This window comes from Epinephelus fuscoguttatus, linkage group LG12, assembly GCF_011397635.1.
Source record: "Epinephelus fuscoguttatus linkage group LG12, E.fuscoguttatus.final_Chr_v1".
Taxonomy (NCBI): Eukaryota; Metazoa; Chordata; class Actinopteri; order Perciformes; family Serranidae; genus Epinephelus; species Epinephelus fuscoguttatus.
Window position 1 is genome coordinate 19,710,407 of NC_064763.1, and position 26,187 is coordinate 19,736,593.

Here is a 26,187-nt window from a genome sequence, read left to right on the forward strand (position 1 = left end):
CATGTGCAAGGTTACTGAAGGGCAAAAACACGGTGGAGTTGGGACAGAAAACCATAAAGCTGACAGCTCTCTGTTAGAGAGAGGTGAGGTGGTGTACAGAGTCATTGCTTTGGACAGGCAACATTTCCTTTATCTGTCCTTGTGACAGCGAAGCACAGACAGATAAAGGAAATCTTTGCCACTGACTTTTATGTGTGTATGTTTATGTAGGCTACACATCAACATATGTGCCATTCAAGCTATTTTTTGCTATAACATTTTTCAATTTAGTTTTTTTAATAGGCTATATATTAATGGGCATGCTCTTGTTGTTTTGACTGCTTAAGAAACACAATAACTTATTTGGATGTAACCAACCGCAAAGGCATTTCTGGAACTGCTCCTGCACTGTAATTTGAGCTTCTGTTAATAAAAACAAATCTTTGCAAAAAAGAAACACAGTAACTTTGTGATTTCATAGAAATGCTATGCACGGCAACTTTTGTTGAGTTTAGAATCTTGATCAGTATTCACTGATTATATCACACTTGTCTTTATACAAGCACGACACAGAAACTTTTGACATAGCTCATACAGCTCTCACAGTTTCAGCACTGCTCGTTTTGTCTTGATACTCTGATTTGGATTTTCAGCTTCCCGTTCTTTACACTTAAGTAAATTTTGTTAATTTTATTGTTACTGTTGCACCCCATAGACCCTGAATGCTCAACACACCCTATCTATGTCTCAGTAGACCATTTAAATCTCTCTGATCATCCATTTAATTATTTCTGTTAACGTGTCTTGGCAGAGAAGAACGAGTACACTCACTGGACCCTACAGAGTAATTACTCTTATTAAATTTGTCCCTTTTAAAAAAAAAATAATAATAATACAATTTTCTGATATAAAAATTTATTATTTCCTAGTATCAGTCCTCCTTCTGTCAGTGTCCTTTCCTTCTTACAATGGCAAGTGAAAAACACACAAGACCTAAACCAGTCTTGCTCAGTCAGGGTCCAGGAACTGGAGCACAGGGTGATCAATCACAGCAGTGGTAGTATAAAATGTTTTCAGTGAAAAGGGTCTAACTCAAGCAAGAGATGAAGCAGCTGAATCATTTTACAGCTTTATTATACACAAGAAAACAAATGCATCCAAGTCATAAAAACATACTTTTCTAAAACCTGAGCAATCTACGCTTATTTTGTCATTCATACATTTTTTATAGCTGCCGATGAGAGGTTGTAATGATGTCCCTTTCGACACGTGTCATTAAATGTATGAAAAACAATAGATTATGACAGTTAAAGGAATTTATTTGGCATTTTTTAATCAAAAAAGCATCTCTTTTTTACCTTTTTGTCCTCCGTAGCAAATCGTGTCTGTAGTCTAAATAGATTTAGTTTTCAATCATTTCAGATTTCATTAACACCAAACACTAAAAGTGGAAATATGAGTCTTAGAGCAGACAGTGACTCAGCTGTTTGGTCACAAGCATCCACTCCATTCTCAGACACACTAGCCAAAGTGCAAGATGGATAGAATTGTGGACTTATTCACAGGACGCTGAACCTCACGCTACTTTGTCCTTAAGACAACAACTCACTATGAAGTCTAAACTTGATTAATAGTCAGGACACATTCCTACACATTTTAGGCACAAACCAGGTTGTACTTGGCTGTCATTACCACCTTGCACAAGTCTCAATTCTGAATATGTCTTGAAAGGAAAAATCTGTTTTAGTTTGGACAGAAGACAAAAATGTAATAATCTAAATTACCTCACTACTATTCTGGTTCAGTTTCTGCGTTGCTATTTTAAGATTTGTTTGTAACAGACTTGGAAAACATGAAGAAAAAAGAAAAAATTAAGAATGACCATAAATGGCTATTAAACCCATTAGAAGAATTTCCGGCTGATCCTCTTTATCCACTTGTTATATGTCAGCAGATCAGTGGATGACACAGCAAAAACACTTCAACAAGGCTTACATGAGTATTAACTCCCACTCTTAAAACATGAACAATTTGCAACTTATTCCAACAAAGGACTCGAGGAATGGACATCATCATCATTAGATATCAGGAATCAGGACTCACATTCAAGCAGAGAAGTTTACAGGTGGTAACAGAGTGGCCAATACTGGCTCCCAAAATATAACATGACAACAGCATGGAGAACAAGTATAGCAAAAACGAAATTGAAACATGTCTGGTGTTTATCACTGACTTGATGACACTGCAGGCCAGTATCTTCTATTTACATTTATCTACATTTTATCACAAAAACATAAACAGGCTATAAAAGATGGTACTTCAGTATGATGGATAGAAAGTAACAACAAAAGGCCAACAACAAAACAAAAGATGTCCGATTCATTAAAGGGTAAGTTTGGTATTTTTCAATGTGGACCATGTTTTCCTGTGTTTCTGAGTCTGGGTGGCTAATGGGAGCAATGATTTTTTGATCCAGTACTGAGCAAGAGCTCTGCAACTGGCAGTGACGAAACAGGCTGCTACGTAACCACTCAGGGCATGTTCCCACTAGTAGTGCAACGATGATCAATGATCAATACATAATGAAAACATCGATTCATATCATCATCTTTAAGATACACCTTTATTTTGAAATTCCCATGGTACTTCTGTCACCATTTCCATCCATGGACACCTTGTTCCTAAACACTTCACAGTGCTAGTGCCCTAGCACCAGGCAGAGAATGGTAAGCAGCCAAGAAAAAGACAATGAGGGTATTTACTGATATCACCTCATATTGATCGCGACCCCTGAATTGAAATCATATTGTGGCAGACCTTGGGATATCGGCATATACCATATTGTTGTTTAAAGAATCGATATAGTATTGTATTGTGATCATTTACACCCCTAGTTTGAATCTTCAATCCATCCTTCCATTTTCATTCGCTTATCCAGAGCCGGGTCGTGGGGGCAGCATGGCGAGCAAAGCGCCCCAGACGTCCCTCTTCCCAGCAACGCTTTCCAGCTCCTCTGGGGGGACCCCAAGGTGTTCCCAGGCCAGATGAGATATGTAATTCCTCCAGCGTGTTCTGGGTCTGCCCCGGGACCTCCTACCAGTGGGATATGCCTGAAACGCCCAGGAGGCATCCTGATCAGATGCCCGAACCACCTCAACTGACCCCTTTCGGCACAAAGGAGCCGGATGGATTTTTTCCCCATAAATTGTCAGACACTTGGAATAACAGTCAGAGCCCGTCAGTGGCAAATACAAGCACTTTTATTGGACTTAAACTGACAATGCGAACCTGCCCGGAGTGTAGCTGTCTCAAGTTACACTAGACTGATTTTAAAAATTGTTGATGCCATTACTCACTTCAACACAAAAACATGGGAAAATAGGGTCCAAGCTGAAAAATACCATACCGGTACTTACCCTTTAGCAAAGCTGTGGATAATCTGTCTGCAGGCTTAACTACCACATTACAACCGACTTAAGACACATCCTCCCTGTCAGGGTATGTCTTCATGTAGAGCTCAACCATTGAATCCAGGTCATACCCAACATCAGTGTTCATGTTCAAAAGAGCGAGACTTTTTGATTTGAATTTGTCAGGTGTGTTCTCCATGTACATCTGGAAGCGCTTGTACGCCACATCACAGCTGTCTTCCAGAGCCAAGGTAGGCAGGATGCCAATCCGTCTAAGAACTGCGAGCATGTTTGGGAAGAACTTCACGTCAGCCAGCTGCAGTGTTTCGTGGAGACTGGAGGGCAGACTCTCCCCTTTGCCTCTTTTGCTCCATTTAACCCACCAACAGTGCAGCTCAGCGGAGAGGGTTCCTGCATTGGGGATGTCATTTTTAAACACTTGTACGCTCTCTTCCTCAGGTTCTGTTGACTTATGCAGCTCTATGACGGCAGGGAGCAGCGACAGACATCTCAGAGCCTTCAGGTGGTCCTCACAGAAGAGTTCATTCACTTCATTGATTATGTGCTGCACCACTGGAACAGACAGGTGATCCTTGTAGTGAATTTCTGGCCGAATGGCTCGACATTCTGACTGGTACTTTCTCAAGAATGACCGAGGAATCTTTACTGGGATCTCCATCGCAGCAGCTAGATTAACGGCCTCATCGTTCCAGAACTCATGATACACATCGATGTTGTCAGACACCTCCTTCAGAGAGTGCAACACAGCTTTTGAACTGGCTGCAGCAAAGTGGGCATCTGCTCCCGTCCCTTGCAGGTTCTTCCCAAATGCTTGTGTAAGTGTCAGAGCGTTTTTCAGCACCACCAGCGCCATGACAAACTCAAAATCAGCCAGTGCTTTTGAAATCTCTAAGGCAGTGTGTGTGACTTGGTCATTCCACCTCATGTCCTCGTTGTCATGAACACTGTCCACACACAGCAGCAACGCCTCTAGGATTTCCACTGCCACCTCAAACGCATCTTGCCGTCTGGTCCAGCTGGTTCCACAAATCTCCTTCAGTTCCTTGGCCTTCTCCTCTCTGTCCGCATAGAAAATCGAAATGGCGTGCTCCAACTCCAACTGCAGCAAAGGGGACTGACTGAAGAATGACTCAATCTTCTTAAAGGTAGACAAAACAAGCTGAACCCCTGACAACGCCATACCATTTGCCAGTGAGAGGTTCAACGCATGAGTAGATCTTAGCATCAGCACTGCCATCGGGTACCTCTCCATCAGTTTGGCAGCAAATGTTTTCATTTTACTAAAATGTGTCCCAGAGCATGAGTGGGCTTGACCTCTACACTGTTCCATATCCAAGCCCCATTTTTCAGTCATTTCAGACAGCATTTTCTCTGCAAAGTCAGCTCCCTCTCCTTCAAAGGATAAGAATCCAACAAACCTCTCCCGCTGGTAGTTAGACTGGTCCACATAACGGAGAAACACGGGGAGGTACCATTCTCCTGAGATCTTCACCAAATCATCAGTAAGTAATGAGAAATAGCCATTTTGTTTAACTTCCTCCAACAGCTTACTGCGGATGTATCTCTCGCACACCTCGATCAACTGATTCAGCTGAGCTGATGAGCAGCACACCTGATTCACGTCGTACCTCTTCTTAAGGGCTTCATCTCCACAATTCATGCGATATTCTAACAGAGACTGAAAGTTGCTCGACACAAGGCCATCCTGTTTATTATCACCAGGCCCTGTCAGAGGAATGTTTTGCTCTCCCAGCAGTACGACAACTTCAAATAATGACTTAAGATACTCTTTGTCTTCCTCCTCCTGGGGGAGTGTCTTGACATCTTCTTTAGCTGTCTTTTTGATTTCTAAAAAGGAACAGAGAAACAGTTGCACGTTTATCAAGTGATTAATGTGGGAGTCATTACTTTCATTTTCGAGTAATAAATGTGTGTTGATATTTCGACCTACTTTTTCTCCCCTTACTGCTCGTTTCATCCTCTTTGGTCTACAAAAATTGTCAAAGTAAAAAGGTGTTTACATAAAAACTACATTAATCAAATTATACAAAATATTTTCCCCATTTTCATGAATGAAGATTTCTTTTACCCACCGTCTCTTTGCTGCGCTTCACTTGCCCGTTTTGAGGTTGCCCTGTTACATCGAAGATAGTTGGCACTGCATCATCCTTCAGTACTGTACTCTGAGCGTCCTGAAAACAAAGACAAGCCAGAAAAGCTCAAAATAGTAAATATAAAGACTAAGGACAGTATAAAGATATACAGTGGTGGAAAAAAGTTTTCGGACACCCCATGCTTTTGTGAAATATTGCATTAAGAATCACTCTTAGGTCTTCAAGTGCAATTTCTTTTAGTACAGTCACAGCCAAAATACTAAATAAATCCTAAAAAAGCCATTAAAAACTTAAAATTGATTGGTTCCATAAAAATACATAAGAAATTTTGAGTATTGGGTCATTTTGGTACCAGTGATGAAGGTCGTTCTTTTTATTAAAAGACACAATTTTTGTTGCCAAGCTTCGTGTCTAAGCCAGCACATTTGAAAGTTCTTCAGACACAAAAATGGCTAAAACAAGGAACCTAACGCAGGAAACACACCTGAAGACAAAGATTCTCAGCCAGAAAGGGTACAGCTGCCGCCAGATAGCCAGGAAGTGCAGATGCAGTCCTTCAGCAGTTGGATACACTCTGCAGAAATACAGAAGAACCAACAGCTTGGAAGACAAACCAAGATCTGGGCATCCAAGGGTTTCTTCAGCAAGAAATGACCGCATCCTGATGCGCATGTGCAGGCAAAACCGCGGAATGTCTTCACTGGAGCTTTAGCAGCAGTGGTCAAAGCAAACTGGTGTCCAGTGTTCCACCCGCACTGTCGTGGCGACTTTTAGATCATGGCTTAAGGTCCTACAAGGCTATCAAGAAGCCCCTGATCAATGAGAGACAGAGGTTAGCCTGTCGTTGGGCCCAGGCACACAAGAACTGGACAGCCAGGAATTGGAAGAAGATTTTGTGGTCAGATGAGTCCAGTTTCCAGCTTTATCTTCCTCCTACTAATGTGAGGGTACGCAGAAGGCCAGGCGAGCATTATCTCCAGCATGTACAGTACCTACTGTCAAGCATGGTGGAGGCAGTATCATGGTTTGGGGATGCATGAGTGCTGCTGGTGTTGGTCATCTCACTGTCTGTGATGGCACATTGAACTCTACCAAGTATTGTACCATTCTCAAACCACATGCTCCCTTCTGCGTGTGCACTGTTCCGTCGAGGTAAAAACTGGATGTTTCAACAAGATAATGCCCCTTGCCACACATCCAAGGCCAGTAGAACTTGGCTGCAGGAGCACAGTATCCAGGTCTTAGAGTGGCCAGCTCAATCCCCGGACATGAGCCCCATTGAAAATCTGTGGTGGATTATCAAAAGGTCTGTTTCAAAGCATAAACCAAAGAATTTAGAAGAATTAAAAGCAGTAATTCAAGAAGAATGGGACCCCTCAACAGTGTGAAAGGCTCGTGGGGAACATGCCAGCCAGGATTAGAGCTCTACTACGTGCCAGTGGCAGGACTACTAAATATTGATTTGATGATGTGATGGTTTATTTATTTTTTGTTCAGTTTTGAACACATTCTCTGTTATTTGTTGACTTTGATACCGACAATGTTGAGAACTGACATATTGACACTGTCAAGAATTTAGTTTTGTTATTTTTTTTTGTAAATAAACAAAAAAATATAATTTGTATTTGTTTGTATCTGTCTAATGCAACCACACCTTTTGAAACACAAAAGAGATTTTTCCACAAATATTTCATGATAATATTTGAGATTGTGTAAAATTTTAAGGGTGTCCGAAAACTTTTTTCCACCACTGTATAATATGAAGACAGTAAATATAAAGATTGAATAAAAACTATTTCTTATGTTGAACTTATCTCAAAACCTTATTTATCTACATATTCACTTAGCACTACACAATATATTGTATTAACTAAATAATCTGTGAAATAATATGCAAGGCTGGTTTAAGCACTTTTCACATTTTACTTGAAGATTGGCAAAAAAGCACTGCAAAGTCAAGGGCAGGGGCAAACTGAGGCTCCAGAGCCACATGCGGATCTTTAGCCCCTCTCCAGTGGCCCCCAGTGGCTTTGACCAAAAATCATATGGAAATAATGCTGCATTCCAGGCAAGTCTCTGAGTCTGTAAGTCACCACTTCAAGTCACAACTCAAGACTTCATAGCGTTCCAGGCAAGTCACGCCAAACTGTCAAACCAACATAGTGGACCGTGCAGGGTTTATGTTTGTTTACCATCACTTCTATCAGCAAAGGTGGCATTTCTTTGCCCTTGAGCGAAACGGAGGAGAAGAAACGGTCCATAAGGTCACAGATGCTATTATACTTTTTATTTTACGTTATCTGTGTGTTTGGAAACGTATTTTGTATTGATTTATTCTTGCATTGACTTTAGAGCAATGCCTTGCTATAATACTCCATGGGGGCTGCAGTTGTTTAGAGGGCTGTGTGACATCAGAGAGCATAACTAGGAGAACATCTGGTACGAGTTCACAAGTAGTAAGTTACGGGTTTGACTGCCATTCTGGTACACTTTCACAGGTAGAATTTTGTAAAAACACGGGTTACAGGTTGCCTGGAACACTCCATAAAATCACAGTGATTTTTTTTTTTTTTTTTTTTTTACAGTTTAATTAATTGATTGTTATACGCCTAAAGTGATTCTTACATTGTTCAACTGTAAAAATGTGTAGTCTACACACCAATTTAAAAAAATGTTTTAACATTTCATCGACTAAAGTGTACATCATACGTCTGTGGCCTGTCAGCTCTTCCTCTAAAAACATCACTAGTGATGCCTGCAGTTGTCTTGAATCTTCCTAGCTAGGCTAGCTGTGGATTCCAAATCTAATAAGGGAAAAGCCTCAGGAGAAAATAGAGAATAGTGTGTAGACAAGTTTGTTTGCTTTCATCTGCAACACTGCAAAGTTTAAGTACCAAATAATCAAACATAGCCCACTGTACAATAGCCACCTTTTCCTAAAACATTAACAAATGCTCACTTAGCTCTATTAGTAATGTAATAGTAGTAGTCATGTTGACTGGCTAAATTCGATTTGAAAGGCTGTGTTACTTCTATTAAGAGGCTCAAATTGGCCAAATATGGCTCTTTTGAAAGTAAAAGTTGCCAACCCTTGGTCTAGGGTCACATTGTTTTCTGCAATGTGGTACTAAATTATGTACTTTAAAAACATTACTTACACTATCAACCGATGCTGTTTCAAAATGTTTTCCACACACTCGGTAGTATCTGTACAACTGGTCTGGTGATTTGTCTATGAGCTCTGGTCTCTGGCATTTTTCAACCCACTTCTTGGACCTGAAAGGAGATGGTACACCAAAATGAGAACAAGTTTTAAAGTCAATAGAAGTTATGAGTTGGAGGTTTTTCCACTCTTTAATTACTAGTAACACTGTCGGAGAATATGGTGATCAACAATACATAAAAAAAAATAAAAGTGTATTAATCAATCCTATAAATGAGTGGCTGGTGACACCTGTCTATGTTGTGGCTTAGTGGGGCAATGGTGTATAAATAGCATGAGCTGTTATAAAACACACCTCCTGCTGACTGTTAAACAATTTGTAATGCAGCACAGTAGTTCAAATGGATCAGCAATTAAGTGACCCTCGTTTGATTCACAAATGCATGTTTCTGAAGATGCAGTGACTACGCAAGGGTTGAATGGATACAGGTGTTCATGGTGCTAGGTACATACATCAACACGTGAAGTCACTAAAGCAGCAAAGTAACGTTAGCACGTGAAGAAGACAATACACCAATACTTTGCACTGGGAATAACATTAACGACATGTCTTGACTTGTCGTAGCAGAGAAAGCACAGGAGAAACTAATTTTGCACGCAGTATTCAAAATTACAGGACCCTGGAGCTAGCTTGTCTGCTCAGGGTAGCTCGAGAGCTTCCTGTTTGCTTTAGCATCTGTATTAGCATTAGTTACCTTTCTGGATCTTGCGGAAACCTGAAGAGTGGCTGCGGGCCGGATTTGCCACTCGCACAGTTCGGAACAGCGCAGCGATTCTGCATTATAATTTTATTTTTGTATCATATACAAAAATCCTTTTGAGGATAGCCAACTGTGTTGCTAACGCTTGTTAGCTGTCAAGTAACGGTCAACACCAGGGTAACTTCCGGTGTTCGCTTTCAAAATAAAAATACATCGCGTTTGAGTAGCTAACATATATCTCTTTCTGTATGTGTACTGTATTTTTTATTTTTTTATAAGTGAAAACACTTGTTTCCAAAGGCCACCGACAAACAATATCGTGCATGCTTCTTGTTTTAGATTGTGATTTAGATTTTATTTTGAAGGCTAATTCGCTTGCATTCGCAGTTTTGTGAAACGTGATGGTTTAACAACGTGCATCAAAGCGCGCGCTTCGCTTCTTTCCCATAATCCTTTGTAGTCTTTTCAAAGCCCAATGGTTGGAAACATGCCATGGCATATTTCAGTTCTTGAAGTTAACCTCAGTTCATGAATAATGATACACTTACCCGTGACAACAAATTTTAAGAAAAGACATTTATCATAAATCTATTGTTTATTCCTACAAAAATTTATCCCCAGAAGTGTAACTTTACAAATCAAAGGCCATAATAAACTGTATATGGCATGTGATGAATAAGGTGATGTGATCTCATCTGGATACAAGCAGTGTTGGAAATGTTTCTTTTGAAATGTAATAGGTTACAGATTAGAAGTTACCCTGTTAAAATGTTCTAGGTAATGTAACTATTTAATTACCTCATCAAAGTAATGCAAGTTATTACATTTGATTACTTTTCAGACAACTGTTTAAACTGGGCAATAAAGCTGAGAAATGTCTGGAAAAAGGCTATGCCAAAAGAAGACATTCCTTCGTAGTGAATGTTATACTCAATTTTACTGTAAAAATTATAGTTGAATGTAACCCTTTTGTAATCACCAACATTTTGATTAGTAACTATATTTAATTATACATGTTTTCTCAGTAATTGTAACTGATTGTAGCTACATTTATTATGTAATTTAATTACTGCAACTAGTTACATGCCATCTAAATAGTTGCTCCTCAACACTGGATACAAGAGACACTTGTTTTTCATCTATGAGTTGTGTGCTAAGGTAAGATAAGATAAAATTTTATTAATCCCACACTTAGGAAATTCACATGTCACAACTTTATTTGTACAGTCAAATTTTGAAGTGCCATTTTCTGCTGTAGAGTGAGTGACTAACCGACAGCTACATGACAGAGACAGAAAACTAGCTCAACAACATGGCCAAACGCAAGCATGATGCTGCATGCATTAATCTGTGGGACCTCAAACTAATGATGAAGGAGAAATTTGGACCCTGTGGCTGGACCAGTTGGGAGCCACTGGGCTATAATATCATAGTAGGTGGGCCTTAAATGTGCCCTTAGTTTCTTTCTTTTGTCTTTTTTTATTATGCTCTTAACCTCCCAGGCATGTTTTTTTTTTTTTTTAATTTTGCACTGTGGTTATTTTTACTGTCAAAATGAGTGACATGCAATTTAATCAGAAAAGTTTTATTTTAAAAAAATGACACACACGCTTTTCTTTATATTATTCTTATTATTCTTATTATTATTAATAGTAGTAGTAGTATTAAAACATGCAATTGCATTTGCCTACTTGTGCAGAAAAATATTACCATAGATATTTAATTTCCTTGTGCTGACCTTATAAAACAGTGAGTGTAGTTCATTTCTACACGCTATTTACATTATAGCAACATGATGTAAATATGCAATGTTTCCTGAAAATACTTGTTTTTGTTGACCTTGTGTCCCTGATGATGATTTGTGGTTTGTTTTCCACTGACAGAAGCTGTCAGGGCCGTCATGCATGGGGCATGTGTGGAGAAACTGTTTGCACGGACCGGTATCAGAGGAATCCTATTTGGTTTCAAACATTCAAACAAGAAGGCACGAAAACTTGTGACATGAAAGAAATGACGTAGTCTTTTCTCCAGTTCTCGTTTTCAGTTTCGAGGCATCCTATTGGTTGATTTCGTTCTCTCGCGATACTACGGTAACCAATTGCAGCGCAGCAGCGCCAAGTCAAATCGAATATTTTTCCGCAGAGAGGCAAACGGCGTAAACTGCTCCGGAGTTGTGCTCTCTCCTCCTGTTGTAACTCACAATAAGGGACCACAGCAGGGTGAGTTAACTTTTATTTTTAACTTTGAGATAAAGATAAAGACAAAGCCAGCACACTCGCTCACATTTTGCTAACGGCTAACGTCCCGCTGACAATAACGTTTTATCGCGTTTATCGTCATGTAAGCTAACGTTAAGTTGTGTGCACAAAATTCACATGAAACTAGATAAAGAGTATATGTTGTTCTCTCAAAATGTAAAAGGAAAAACGCATGAAAGCTGCTAATACTTAGAGTGAAATGTTGTCAAAAAGTTTTGACAGTTTACCCCCAGCATGCTAGATGATGCAAGCTAACGCAAATGACCTAGTTTAGCTACTAACAGTTACAACCTAACGTAATTACTTTGTTCCAGAAATACCCATTAATCTGACGTGGTCGAGGCTTCACCATGGAAAACGTCGCCGTTTCAAGACGAAACCACACCTATAAGAAAGTAAGCTACCATCACTGAATATCATGTGAACTACATTCATTGTTTTAGCCCACGCTCCACCTACATAATGCTCTTCTTGTTTTAGGGAAACAAGGAAAATGCTCAGCCTGTTCATGGAAGCAAGTCTTTAATCAAAAGAGACAAACCGTCTGTTACTCCCTTCCAACTGACAAACAAGAAAGAGGAAATCTTGGCAGTAAACGGCCCCCTTAAAGCCAAGGCAGACACAAAGTCAGCGTCTGTTGAGGTTCTGAAAAAGACTGTGCAGAAAGATGGAAAGGGAGCCACTGCTGCTGCTAATGTCAAACAACAACAAACACATAGCCGAGCCTTCCTCACCGAACAGGCTGTGAGGCACAAAAAAATAGTTGCTGAAGCTCCAAAGCCCCCAGCCCCTGTGCCATCATCAAAATCAGCTCTCGGCATGTACAAAGGCAAGATTGTCCAGTCAAAAATTGGGTCAATTTGGAAGTCAGCTAGCACCACTGCCTTGGTAGATCCCAAGCCTGCAGCAGCTAAAACAGAGCGCCAAAGGGTTGGAAATGCAACCAAACGCAGGTCCAAATCTGTCGCTGACCTTCCCAGGCATGTCGCACAAAAACCTGTGCCGACAAGGTCCAAGTCAGTGTCGGATAGATCTGCTCAGGTGTCCAAGCCTGCTGTCACCAGCCGCCCTCCTGCTAGGTTCTACTCTGCTCGCCCTCCTGCCAGAACCGTCCCAGCAACACTAGCCAGTACCAGCTCCAGAAACGCTAAAGTGGATCCCACCAAGAGAAGTGGGACTCAAGACTCAAAGCCAAAGACTACAGCGACAGAAAAGAAGGTCAACAAACCTGTCTCAAGTGCCAGCAGTCAGTACAGATATACAATGGAGACTGCAGAGGAAAGAAGGTGAGACTTTTTCCTTCACACATTTGCCTTGGTGTTATTGTACGTCAAATGCTTAAAAAATGTTTTTGTGTTCCCTCTGCAGAGCGAAACTGGCCGAGTGGATGGCCTCCAAGGGCAAAACTTTCAAGAGACCAGCCATGACAACAGAACCCGCTAAAACCAAAGCCTCTACAAAACCTGAAACTGATCTCAAACCACAGCTTTGTGTTGAGCCGCAGCCGCCTACACAGCGCAACCCTGAACCTGAACCTGAACCCAGACTGGAAGCACACATGCCAGACTCTGTCACCGCTTACTGTGCAGAGTTACCAACATGCAGCCAAACTCCAGGGATCATGAACACCACTCTGGACCTGCTGGAAAACTCTGATGCAGATCCGCTTGTTGAGCCACAGGACAGTGTGGATGATGTAAGGGAACAGGCACAGTTTCTAGTAATTTTGTTTTCGCTGCATCAAAAATCTTGCCTTCTGCACTGATAAACCGTGTTTATTTGTTTCATTGTGACAGATCGTCGTGAACCTGTGTGATGCTTTAGAGGCCATGGCAACACCCTCTAGATGTGATGATGGTAAGTTCACTAGTGACTGACGACTTTGGTATTTATCTACTCAGATAACTGGCATCTCTGGTTTAAACATGAATAACAGACAATATAACTGCAGTCGTTTAAGGGCTGTAATGACACTTCTCACACCAACACCGTCTTTATTTTCATTAGAAATTTCCCAGGCGACAGATGTGTGCAGTGATGTTGAAATGGAAGACAACAAACCGAATGATGACTGTGAAGAAGAGGAGCTGAAGAAGGAAGTGCCTGAGGGTGTTAGCGAGCAGCCAAAGGTTGAGCAAGTGAAGGATGAAAAAGAAGAAAGTGATGATGATGAGGAAGTGGAAAGTGATGATGAGGGTGTAATGAAGACCACACCACAGATGGAGAATGCTTCAGTAATAAAATACAGCGTGAAGACTACTCCATACCTGCAGAGGTGCGTCCATACATTTTTTTTTCTTTAACCTTGAATTAACTTACAACAAAGTACTTTTTTGACACTTGTAATATTGTGTTTTTTTTCCCCTTCAAACAGTGTGAAGAAGACGATCGAAGATGAGGTCAGCACAAGCACATCCCGGAAAAAGAGCAACATCAAAGACCTGAAGTTTCTGACCCCGGTGCGCCGCTCCAGCCGCATCCATCGCAAATCCTCCCGCCTGCCCGCGATGCTGGTTGATCATGATCCCTGTGTGTCGTCACTGGCTGAGCTGGTGAAGCTGGACGACGACGCGAATGCCTACATCTACAGGAAAAATGAGGCACTTCTGGAAGATCTGCCAGATCAGCCCAGCCAGTGAGGAGCTCTGTAAATGTGTTGTTTAAAAAAAAATCCTACATGTATGGGACTGGAACTAATGGACACTTTATACTGATACTCTTAAATGGTTTTTATTAATCTGAATGTGTCTGAATGAAGACTTTTACTGTTGTTTATTGTACTGAGAGGGACTTTTCCTTAACACTGTTCATATTAAGTTGACATGTATTGGCAAACGCACTACAATAAAAGAATTTTGCCTTATGCTTTTATTTGAGACTTGAATGCATCTGTATCATACAGACTACATTGCTGACTACAACTTTGCTACTTTTACATTAATTTGCATTTGTTTCAAATTTGTCATTACTAAAAGTTAAAGAGGTAGGCTGCTCACAGCTGAAAATCTGGCCCAATTGAATTTGTAATTTAATAACCCTGTGCTGGGCCATAGTTGTATGACACATTTTTCTTGACGAAATGTTATTTAATTTGGTGTATAGGCTACACAGGGAGCAACTGGAGAGAGGCTAACGAGGAGCATGAGGCTGCACGTTGCCTTCCCCTGGTTTAGATCGTCATAAAGTTCCCACATCAATTATCTCAATTTATTTTGTGAAGCTGTGCAAGAGGGAAATAAAAGACACACCACTATTAACTCACGTTTAATCCCACTTTAATTGACCACATAGTAAAAACCCAAAGCGCTCTTGAATGAACACTGCTTTCTTTTAACTGCTTCATGGCAAATCGTGCCTCCTGACATCAGACTGGACGTTTCCACACCAGCTCCCTCTGATCCCAGATGAGACATTTCATTATGACAAAATAAAAAAAAGAAAGAAAATCATCCACAAAAAAAAAAATCTCTGATGCAATTTTCTTCCACCAAACAAAAAGTATAAAAAGTACTCTTTTCCCACTCATCTGCAGACCACAGGGGAAGGCGTTCAGTGCTGTGTGCTAAAAGGCTGTTTCCACCGCCATCTGAAGATTTTATGTCCTCGAAAGTCCCCGGTTGTCCAGATCTTTGACCTGAAATACGGAACAAAAAAAGACTTGGTTAGAAAGGTCAACTTTGATTCACACAAAAGAATAAGCTGCATAACTTTGTGATTTCCTAAATGTCTCCAGAGAGAGATGGTGTCAGATCTAAACTTGACCAGCAAACCAATTTGGGATTCCCAAATGTGATGATGCTGTGTCGAAACACAGGGTAATGAGGAAACGTTAGTGGCTTTACCTTGTATATCCTAACCAGCCAGTGCTCTGTTGTGTAGGCCTCCTCCAACACATCCAGCTCAAAGTCTTTGTTCCCAATCTCAGCGTTCCTCACTCTGTCATAACCAGGTGGGCGCTCTGCAAAAAGGGTCAGTGAGTCCATCAGAACGACAGTACAAGACTTGTTTCATATTAATAAGGAGGACCAGTATGAATATTTATGCATTACTCCTTATTTATATCTTGTCTCATGACAGTGCAGTTGTCTTTTTTGCACTGGGCATCCATCTTCACAGTCTGGCTCCACGGCTTTTGCCAACAGCTTTAAAAGTATCATTTAAATGAAAGCGCTACACCATTAATCATCCTAAACTAAACAGTCCTTTCAAAAACGCTTATATTCACAATCTGCATCTGATAGCAAGGTAAAGGTGCATGATGAAAAACAGATCACACTAGGCTGCAGAGTTACTCACTGGCCTCTGTGTAGACCTGGCCGAAGCGGTAGTAGCACATCTTGTACATGAGGCAGTTGAGCAGTACAGGGGAGCCCTCGCGGTCCACTCTGAACTCTCCGGTGGGAGTGTAGTAGTCGTGCTCCTTAATGTGTTTGCCTGTGTCCGTGCTTCCGCCAATACGGACCATCCACAGAAACTTGTTGATGTCTGAGGGAGACAGAAAGACCAGTTAGGGAGGTGGTAAAATGCCCTTTAAAAGATTATGTTTTGCTTCACTTTGCTGTGACATTCAATGACAAACATGAAAATGAGAACAAATATGCCACTACAGAATGCAAGCAAATGAAAACGCTGTTTTACATGTATTAGACGCATATCTTTGGCCAAATGGAATGTGACTGCATTTGTAAAAGCTGGATGGATGAGGTGATACTGTACAGTGTCGCTGACATAGATGTCAGAGTTGGTGCTGGATAAGGACGGAATTCAGTGAGGTGATGTTTTTAGATGGCTGAACATGTTAGCTGTGTTGCTTTGCAGCGCTAACAAGTCCCATGCACCCTCTGCACATGATTTATTGTCACTTAACATTAACAGATGATGATCCGTTTCAAGGGACTAGCTCTTCCACTTATGCTCTGGACATTTGGTTTGCATTTCACCCGTCTGCCCTCTGATGTATATTACTCTTCCACTCTGGACTGCAGCTGCAACATTCAGGGATGTTTTTCACAGGCCGTCACTGCAGGGTTCACGTGCTGCAGCATGGCAGCTCCCCAAAAAAGGAGGCTAGCTGTTACTCTAGGAAGTGCCTGACTTGATATGCAGCCGAGTTTATGAGCAGAGCACATGTTTTAAAGGTCAATAGCGCACTCCATCATTTCAAATGTGATCAAGATTAGTACTCTATTAACTGTGCAGTTCAACTTCGCAAACAGACCATCAAACCAAAGCTCTATTAAATCCAGCTCCATAAAACTTGGATCTAAAGTACCAATGTGTCTGTCGATGTGCATTTTTATGTCAAGCTGCTTTAAAAGCCACAGTGTTGCGAGTACTGCACTGACAGAGCTACTGATACTTGGGACGTACCGTCTGAAGAGTAGCCCGTCAGTCCTCCGAAGATGACCAGGACATAACTGACATCCAGCTCCCTCATAATCTCATAGGCCCTCTCTTCTGTGGATGCCATGGCCTACGGAACAAACAGCCCAGTCAACACAGCAGCACTTTAGAAACACAATTATCCTGAATAGGGATGCACGATAATGTTGGCATGTCATCGGTATTGGTTGTTACATATTGTTACATATCAGCATATCGGCAAAAAATCCAATGTTGTGCATTCCTAACGCTTAACCAGCTCACCTGTCCAACTCTGGAGATGTGCGTGTTGTTCCACGTGTTGTTGTCCACTAGAATTGTTCGATTAGCCATTGCAGTTATCTGATAGCCATAATCCCACCACGACATGACTTTGGCATCCTGCAAACACAAAACAAAACTCGAATCATTGAAAGGAAGCCCTACGATGGTGCATGACTCACAACAACAATCAATAAGCCTATTAAGAGCTCTCAACTGATTTAACTATTCTTTATTTCTTCTTATGACTGACCTCAGGAGTGTTGTGGCGAAGCCAGTAGTACGCCTCTCTGAAGTCATCGAAGATGATGCGGCTGCCGTCACCTCCACGGGCCGACAAGACAATTGAGGGAGAGGAGTAGGCTTCGCTGGTTACCCAGGTAGAGTGGAAGGTGTATGTAATGAGGAAGAAGGCCATGACCAGAATCATCCCGCTGGCAACCTGGGAGGAATACGCAACACAGATAGTCGTCAGGTTTTACCTTTCTGTCCTTGGGGCCATCAATGTGCTTTTATTTTGAGCATTAGTATCCTTCCCTGAAGAATGGAATGGCATTTTATTAGTTAGAGAATACACATCTGCACAAGCGAGAACTTTAATAAATACACCAATGTCACAACGTAAAAAAAGTCCTGTATTTAAAATTCTAAAAGTACAGAAGTAATCTCAACATAACTTACTTAAAGTATCAGAATAAAAGTACATGATCTACAGAAAAGTAGCTCCTGTGACTGACACACTATATATAACATTATAGTACTAGTACTAGTACTGGCAGGAGTGTATTTAGGTCTAGCTAAGTAGTGACATCTCAATAGTGTTTCATTATCATGCCTCCTGCTGGTACAGACTGTAGATGGCACCACCCTCTAGAGAGTCACAACTATGCAATGACAATAAAGGTTTTCTAATTCTAGTTCTCTGCCACGGCTATAATTCAGTCTGAACCTGTCTCACAGGCCTCCTACCTCATTTTTGATGGGGTAGGTGGAGTCCTGCTGCTTCTTGCTCTTCTTGTCTGGCCGGCTGACATCCAGGTTCTTCATGTAAGTGGTAAGCACCTGGGACACACCGATGCCTGACAGGATGCACATGACTGGAGCCAGAACCAACATCAGACGCACCTGAAAAGGCAACAAACAAACATTTTTGTCTCTATTGGGGGGGGGGCAGCGGATGTTTAGGAGGAGATAACAGGTCAACAATATATGCCACAGAGAAGTGGTATGCATCATCTGAAAGCTGGGAACCTGAAGCCTTATAGGAGATGCAGCACGACTCTGTGTGTCAAGTTTGTCTAGTCATAAGTCTGTATTGAACATTTTGTCCTGGTTAGATGCCTATTCAGTCTTTTAAAGTTTAGAGTGTATAGATGTTTAGAGTGTTATGATGGAAGTATATGATGGCCATTCCCATGCTCAATTGACCATTCACTAAGCCCCGCCCCTTTGTGATGGTCTAACAAGCTGTCAGAGTAAGCACGTAGCCCACACTGTAACTAACTGCACTCCCTGAAGAAATATTATCATATTTTTGGAAAAATGAAACAGTGATTCCAGAGAGAAGCAGACAGAGGGGTCTTCAGTCTGTGTTTGAAGGATATATCCAGGATGTCAAACTGACTCAGCAGTAGTCTTGCCACCAGACAATCAGAGATCTCCGCCTTCTGATAGTCTGGGGACACTCCTTTCTAAAGTATGTTAAACACACCGGCGAAAACGGCCGGCAACAAAGCAACGCCTCTTGCATTTTTGAAAAGGACATGCCCTCCTGGAAATGTGCGCTCCCTCTTTTCTCGTCCGCAGGGAAACAAACACACAGAGAGCTTTGAAATGGATGCCGAGAGATTTAACTCTGTTTTATCAAACGTGTGCTCAGTCCACAAGATTGTGGAAATGAAGGACTTACAGCGACTTGAGCCATTTTGTACCGCTACACGTGTTTCTAGTCGGACTATGTTGAAGAGCACAGGAGTTCAGCGAGCCACCAAAGGACCGCCCTGCGGATTTACTATTGGTTCTGCAACGTAGGGAGTTTTTTTAAACTCTGAAATTGTATCTGCCCATCTAAACACAAAATCAGGGAGAAAGTCATCAGTCTTTAGTTAAGCAAAGCATCTAAAGACTGACTTGTGAGTCTAACTCAGCAGCAACAACAGGTTAAAAAGACAAAGATGGTTAGAAGCTAAAACCCAACTATAGGCTACAGATCACAGTGTAAAAGTGAACCACCACATCACTGCTGATCACCACACAAGACAATGAATATAAAGGGAAACTTTGCTGATATTGAACCAGCTGTGTGGCATTGCAGTGTGTGCAGATGAACAGTGTTTAGCTTTGCCCCTGTGCTGCTGCCTGCACCTGGACCTCCGCCGCAGGACGGGCAGGGATCTCTGGGGAAAGTCAAATAACGTTCATCTGTGCACAATGTGATGACACACAGCTGGTTGAATATCAGCAAAGTTTCCCTGCTTCCCTTCACTGGTTCCTGTACAGCAGGGTCGCTCTTTGTTTCACTTTTATAATCATTAGAAAGCAAAAGCAGCATGTGTATACATTCAGTAGGCTACATCTTCAGTAGCTAGTTAGCTAACCCTACACTTTTCAGGGTTCGATTTTGTTTTTGGAACAGGGAAGAAACGTATATCTCTCTCCAACCTCTCCAGATAACGAGTATCAATAATACACAACGTGCCCCAGGCCCAACATTTAGCTCCAAAACCAGCCGGAAAATGAAGGAAATCTGAAATGACTGCATTAGAGTCAATGGAGCACAGCTGTGTTGTTGCTGGACCCTGGTCTGAGCCGGCCCCATGCTACGTTATGATTAGCCAGTCTGCGTCTGGGGGCAGGACTTAGCGAAGGGTCCATTATGTCTATTAAGTCATTGCATTTGGTGCTAAAAAGAAGTTATACAAATGGTCAAAAAAACCATGCTGTGATTTGATCAAAACTTTTGGCATTTGGAGATTTGAAGACAGTAATGTCAGCTGATGTTGCAGGTGTCCTAGTGGGGTGGAAGATGTTAACCCATGTGAGGTACAAAGTTAAAAGGATAATGGAAATACACCTTTCTTAATACATGTTTTTTGATTTACTTCAATTATGCTTAATGTTGTGAGTGCGCGGTCCTCTAGTGACACAAACCCCAACAGCAAACAATTAAAGGCTCTCTGAAGAGTCTTTTGAGACACGTGTGGTGCTGTACAGGACGTACCATGACAGCTGAGAAGTACATGCTGGTAACTCCATACATGATGATGAAGATCCTGGCGTCTGAGAGGTTGTTGAAACAGTAGTAGAGACCAACTGTAAGGAAAGGGAGGGATACGGTCAGTCAAAACCCAACAAGAATACAGTAATCTGTGTGTTTCATTTGCATGAAAGATGAAATGATTGCACAGTGTAAACCTCTTGTTACTCTGTGTGTGGGCACTTGCCTGGGAACATGAAGACCAGCAGCTGGAGGTCAAAGTAGTATGAGGACCAGGTTGTGGGCTGGTGCTCAGAGACAGAGGCGATGATGGGAATGTTGTTCTTGGCATAGGAGGGATCCAGCAGGGAGTAGAAGCGACCAGTCCATGGAGAGATCTTACCTGAGGGGAATATACTTTTGGTCAGTCACGGTCCAGACTGAAAGAATCAGTTTCTCACAAGACAAACGCAAACATTTTAAAACACTTTTCCATCCACTATGGTGCCCTTGGCTAATGTATCTACTGGTGCAACTTGTCAACGTTCTTACCGGTCAGCATGAGAACAGTGCCCACAGACAGCAGAATGAAGCCCACCAGGGAGATCACACTCTTGAACAGCACCTCAAATTGCTGGGCATTGAGTTTGCTGCGCAGGTAGTCCACAAAGGCATGAATCTGGCACAGGCCAAACATACCGAAGGCTGCCATGTGCTCTGATGACTGCACCGGCTGGTGTACGGGGGAAGAGAGACAGGAAGGTGAGTGAAACCTCTCTTCCTAACACGACACTGATTTTTGTATTGCCGAGTAAGTCATGTCACATTAAATGGCATGTTTTCAGCTTACCTGGAAACCAACAAAAGAGATCTGCATTGAGAGGATAGTGCCCAGGCAGTAAACCGTGCAGTAAGCCACGTAGATGCGGTGGGAGAATCGGCCTGTGAGCATCAGAACCAGGACGTGGAGGGGGATGAGGTTGATCAGGAACACGTAGCCACCCCAGGAAGAAACCTTTACACACAAACACCTTATCAACATCTCTGTTAACTCCTAATTTATCTAATAAAATGTGCTTTTTTTTTTTTTTAGTTCTCCTCACCATGTAGAAGTAGGCCAGTGCGCACATGGATGACCAGTACACTGACCCTGTTTTGACAGCCTTGATCCACATGTAATAAGTCAACAGCATGCAGAAGATGGCGATACCTAAATGGGATATCACAGAGGGATTTTATTCATCTTTTTTTGATGTTTTATTTAAGTAACAGTGTTGTGCACTTCAGGTGTATACCTTCATTATCATAGGAGCCAGCAACAGAACGAGAGATGTAACCAGGCACCACTGCAATCATGGCAGCAGCCAGGAGCCCGGCACCTGCATCCTACAGGGGACAAAAGGCTCTTTAGTGGTAACAGAGTGTACATCATCATATCAATAAAAGCATATTGAACTAATTTTTTGTCTTAGGTCCAAGAAATCCTGATGAGGTAATTTCTTTATTAATTTTGGGTTTGAGACACTAAATACCTAACAGAAAGCCTGTGCTCCCATCTGGTGGTGTGTGGAGATTAAAAGATGTGGGCAAGAAGGGCTTGACAAGCAACCAGGGCTCCTGCAGCTCTTTTAAAAGTCTTAAATAAACATAGAGGAAATTCAAGTCTTACATTATCTTAAATTTACCATAAAATTGCTTGAGGCATTTAAAGGTGGTGCATTTAAGGCTAATGGGAAACTGCCATGCACCCATGCCTGCAAAATGTCCAATAACCTGTGTTTAACTTGTTTGTACTAGACAATCGGAGATTCTCCTATTAATGAGTATTATAGGTTCGCTAGCTTCATTATTTATCATTGCAAACACAGCCTTGGATGAGTCATGACAAATGTCTGTAGCCCTGAGACATCTTATCAGACATAACAGCTGAAACATATTTGGAAATCCAAGATTCATTTTCGAGAGAACCTTGAAAATAAATCTTGTGTGATCTCCACAAGATATAATTTTAAATGGAAAACATTACAAATGCCGCACTTTCCCTAATCTAAATGCAGGCAATTTTATAAGTTACTTTCTTTTCTATCAAAGAATTTGTTTTGAAGGTTTCTGGATCTTACATTACATTTGTTGAGGTTGTATAAAGCACTTTATAAATGGGACAAGAGCCCTGCGAAGGACACAACTGAGTTGCCTTAAGGGAACTGTACGATCCAGTGTTTTTTGGAGCTTAACCCATATTAATAACAAGTCGTGATATTTCTGCTGCTTTTATTTTGACCATTCTTTTTTTAAATCTGACCCTTTAAACAAGTATGGATTTTTATTAAGAGTTTATAACATAGTTTGTTGTGTATCTGTGTCTTCTACCTTCAGCTCCTTGGTGAAGTGGTAGGTGACTATGGCGGTGAAGGAAGAGAACAGGGGAGCCAGGAAGACACAGACATTTCGGATGTCAATGGTGATGTGGAAAAAATGTAGGACGTGGTACAGGACGGCAGAAGTGATCATCAGTCCTGGTGAGAGAAGAAAGGGACACGAGACAACTTTGCATTAAGGCCAATAAAGGCAGACTGTGTGCATAATTCTCTCTTCTGACTTTTAAACATTTGATCTGCTGTACTTCTGAGATCAAACAACCAAGGATAAATCCTTCATTCATTCATCTACTTGTGCTGCTCTCTAATATCTTTCTCTGATTTCTACCTGGATAAATGGTTCCCCCGATGATCCTCCCCAGAGGATACCATGCTCTGTCATCAAACCAGTTGTGAAACTTATAAAATCCTTCTTCTGCCAGGAAGCGGGTGGTACGGTAGTTAAAGTACCTAAATGTGAGATGAAGGTGAGACGTTACTTGAAGGTGTGAGATCTATTAACAATCCTTGAAAATAACCGTGACAGAAGTGGCACTTACGGATCAAACTCATGGATGACACTTTCAAACCTCAAGACGGAAAAGAGTCTGGTGGAGAATGCTGAAGAGGAGGAAAAGCACATCAATCAATGTGTGCAATATGACATTGACAATCAGGCACAGTCTGCTCTTTTCTACCACTGCAGTTCATCTTAGGGACGCTTGTACAGTAGTTACCTCACTCCTATTGTAACTCTATTGATTTCAGATGCTCAGAAAAATGTGTGGCCTTCTCAAAAGCTCACTCACAGTTGCTTGATGATTTCAGCATCTTCACTTCTGACAGTAATCAATTGAAAGAGTGTCCTCATACAAGTACTTGGGTATATGGATAGATGACAAGCTTTGCTACTCTAGTTAGGAAACTTAAAGTGAAGACTGGCTTTTATTTTAGAAGTCTTATTTTGATTTCAGTGCTAAGAAAAAACTCATGGAAGCTACTTTTCTGTCTGTGATTGATTACGGTGACATATTGTATATGTGTGCAACCTCCTCCATTTTACGTAACCTTGAGTCAGTGCACCATGCATCTCTACGTTTTATTACAAATGCAAAGTCACTTACTCATCACTGCATTCTTTATGATTTGGTGGGTTGGACGTCACTGACCACTCGCAGACAGCAGCACTTAAATATTTTTATCTATAAAGCAATACCGGGCGAACGTCCAGCCAACCTCTGCACCTTTGTGTGTGTCAGCTCTGGTAGTTACCAGCTGCACTCCTCCAGGTGGTTGCTTTTTAATGTTGCCTGTGTTTTAACAGATCTGGGAAAAACTAGTCTCCTACTCTGATCTAAGATGTAAAATTAGAAACACTTATATCCATCGATGAATTTAAAGGCATCATAAAAAATGTGGTGACAGAGACATGTGCTTGTTTTTCGATGTTTGAAAAGTTGTTGTTTTATTGTGGATTTTTGTATTATATGTTGCATTTTCATGTGTTTTGTGCTGCTACCTTTCAATCTCAATGGGAATTCCTGGTTAAATAAAAGGTTAAATAAATAAATGAGGCACTGTTTTTTGCTTTGCTCCTTGAAAACACTTCTTATTTTGAATATTTGAGTATTTTGCCAGATATTTAATACTCTATTGTTCTAAAACTGGACCCAGTGAGTAACCCTGACCTGGGGAATCCGCTGGTTATTCTGATCTGAATGTTAATTGTTTTAACTGTAATTTGAAGCATTCTCTGGCACAAGAACTTCCTTCGGGATAAATAAAGTTCTACTGATTTAAGTTGAATTGTAACATCTGTATTTTTAGTTTTAGCAAAGCATACTGATGTGCATGGGAATTAGAGGACTCACAGAGGATAGCAGCCATAGACAGGATGAGCAGCTTCAGCAGCGTGTCCTGCTTCTCATAGGACAAACGGAGGAAGCCCAGCTTGGTCATTTTGGCGAGGGTAGGGACAGTTCACCGTACTACCTGATGAAGAGACAGACAAGCACTGTAAAAGACTACAAACAGGAGAACTGTTTAGTAAAAGTCAACCTTGCCTTACATAAATATATATATGTAAGTGTACTTTTTAGAAATGCATCATGCATTATAACAAATCCATGTCAATGCCAGGCTGTAAGCAAGCCAGATTCTCATAAAATCAAAGTCTTCCAGCTGTTAGGAGCCAACTTCATGTCCAGCCCAACCAGATAAGGCCACGCACTAAAATGTGGCGTCAGGAACCAGGAAGCACGTCCACTCTGGAAAACTTCTGCAGGGATTTGTGCCTGCTGTCTTTAATTTAGTGCATTTAGCAAAACCAAAAAACATACAGCTCAACAGACCTGTAATAAATGCTAAGTTCAAAGGTAGCACTACCTGAGCTAACCTTAGAAGAACTGACAGTTAACCAACCTTTACAGTTTCACATAGCAATGACATGAGCAGCATCGTTGTTCACTAAGTTACCTATTGGCACGAATACTGTGCACATTTCTGAATGAAAGCATTGTTATTATAGCACAGACAACATCTTATAGCTGCTCAGCATCAGGCCGGCTAAGTGTTGATGCTGCTTCCTTCCAGTTAAAAGTGTGAGAGTAACGTTAGCTAGCAATGCTAACCTGCTAGCTGCTGTATAATGAACGCCCCAGCCCCGCGCCTCCTCTCCGACTTATTTTACAAATACCAGCGACTCCTTCACATGTGGCAGCAGGACGACAGCCTAAAATAAAAACTGGTGCTCCTAAATGAGCTAAAAGATTTAATATTTAATGTTCAGTAGGACTCACCCGCTCCGTTCCTGTTACTCATACACTATTCACACACAACCTTCACCGTGAGCTAGTCCCACCCCAACCGCGGTATGCTCCGCGTTTATTGGTTGAGCGTCAGTCAACAGTAATTCTACATGAATGCGATTGGTTCGTCGGCTGTCATTCAAACTTGGTCCCCTACCTTGCCGCTGTAGTGTAGTGACGTGTCCTTAGTGAGGAGGAGAGGCCCCCTAGTGGTGGAAAACTCTCAGGACAACGTCATCTCAGTGGTGCAGCCGAAGTCAAAATATTAACTGTTAGCAGCTATATGACAGTTAATGGTTGGTTCAGTGGTATAAAGCCTGTTGTTTAGATTATTTTCCTCAGTGACCGGGTAGTGCCAGCCATGGATGGATTACTGAACACTGGGCACACTGGGCACAGGTCCAGGGGCCCCAGAATGTCAGGAGCCCCCCTTGTCTTTATCTGTAAAATGTTACTCAAATTAACACCAATGGGCCAG

General features: G+C 41.5%; 3 protein-coding genes across 4 annotated transcripts; 1 reads left to right on the top strand and 2 right to left on the bottom strand.

The window, feature by feature from the left end:
- Nucleotides 1–1,001: 1,001 nt before the first annotated feature.
- thap12a (THAP domain containing 12a) lies at nt 1,002–9,607 on the bottom strand. 2 transcript variants are annotated; one of them, XM_049593149.1, is made up of 5 exons: nt 9,443–9,607; nt 8,683–8,800; nt 5,504–5,602; nt 5,362–5,398; nt 1,002–5,258 (listed from the first exon to the last, which is right to left on the bottom strand). In XM_049593149.1, the coding sequence occupies exons 1-5, from the start codon at nt 9,526–9,528 to the stop codon at nt 3,454–3,456; spliced, it is 2,145 nt and encodes a 714-aa protein (XP_049449106.1). In that variant the 5' UTR covers nt 9,529–9,607; the 3' UTR covers nt 1,002–3,453. The 2 variants fall into 2 exon arrangements, with proteins under 2 accessions (XP_049449106.1, XP_049449107.1); XM_049593150.1 differs by lacking the exon at nt 9,443–9,607 and adding an exon at nt 9,201–9,303.
- Nucleotides 9,176–15,176, top strand: si:ch211-266i6.3 (cytoskeleton-associated protein 2). Its single transcript, XM_049593156.1, has 8 exons — nt 9,176–9,192; nt 11,591–11,667; nt 12,021–12,101; nt 12,187–12,992; nt 13,075–13,402; nt 13,503–13,563; nt 13,714–13,981; nt 14,081–15,176. Exons 3-8 carry the CDS (start codon nt 12,057–12,059, stop codon nt 14,343–14,345), a joined length of 1,773 nt encoding a protein of 590 aa, XP_049449113.1. The 5' UTR covers nt 9,176–9,192; nt 11,591–11,667; nt 12,021–12,056; the 3' UTR covers nt 14,346–15,176.
- Nucleotides 14,965–25,763, bottom strand: stt3a (STT3 oligosaccharyltransferase complex catalytic subunit A). The gene is made up of 18 exons (XM_049593152.1): nt 25,701–25,763; nt 24,774–24,894; nt 23,463–23,523; nt 23,252–23,373; nt 22,916–23,061; nt 21,841–21,931; nt 21,649–21,755; nt 21,396–21,560; nt 21,098–21,278; nt 20,793–20,948; nt 20,570–20,661; nt 18,319–18,474; nt 17,603–17,791; nt 17,353–17,469; nt 17,077–17,179; nt 16,003–16,191; nt 15,549–15,664; nt 14,965–15,340 (listed from the first exon to the last, which is right to left on the bottom strand). Exons 2-18 carry the CDS (start codon nt 24,859–24,861, stop codon nt 15,302–15,304), a joined length of 2,118 nt encoding a protein of 705 aa, XP_049449109.1. The 5' UTR covers nt 24,862–24,894; nt 25,701–25,763; the 3' UTR covers nt 14,965–15,301.
- Nucleotides 25,764–26,187: the final 424 nt, after the last annotated feature.

What these genes read in the sequence shown, in the direction of transcription:
- thap12a (XM_049593149.1), bottom strand. Translation starts at nt 9,528, where the DNA reads ATGCAGAATCGCTGCGCTGTTCCGAACTGTGCGAGTGGCAAATCCGGC. An exon ending in AAACAGCATCGGTTGATAGT is followed by an intron (nt 5,603 to 8,682) that starts GTAAGTAATGTT and finishes CTTTGTTTTCAG; the next exon opens with GACGCTCAGAGTACAGTACT. An exon ending in GAGCAGTAAGGGGAGAAAAA is followed by an intron (nt 5,259 to 5,361) that starts GTAGGTCGAAAT and finishes GTTCCTTTTTAG; the next exon opens with AAATCAAAAAGACAGCTAAA.
- si:ch211-266i6.3 (XM_049593156.1), top strand. Translation starts at nt 12,057, where the DNA reads ATGGAAAACGTCGCCGTTTCAAGACGAAACCACACCTATAAGAAA. An exon ending in ACCCTCTAGATGTGATGATG is followed by an intron (nt 13,564 to 13,713) that starts GTAAGTTCACTA and finishes TATTTTCATTAG; the next exon opens with AAATTTCCCAGGCGACAGAT. An exon ending in ACTACTCCATACCTGCAGAG is followed by an intron (nt 13,982 to 14,080) that starts GTGCGTCCATAC and finishes CCCTTCAAACAG; the next exon opens with TGTGAAGAAGACGATCGAAG.
- stt3a (XM_049593152.1), bottom strand. Translation starts at nt 24,861, where the DNA reads ATGACCAAGCTGGGCTTCCTCCGTTTGTCCTATGAGAAGCAGGACACG. An exon ending in TGGCTCCTATGATAATGAAG is followed by an intron (nt 21,756 to 21,840) that starts GTATACACCTGA and finishes TATCCCATTTAG; the next exon opens with GTATCGCCATCTTCTGCATG. An exon ending in TGTACTTCTCAGCTGTCATG is followed by an intron (nt 18,475 to 20,569) that starts GTACGTCCTGTA and finishes TTGCCTTTTCAG; the next exon opens with GTGCGTCTGATGTTGGTTCT.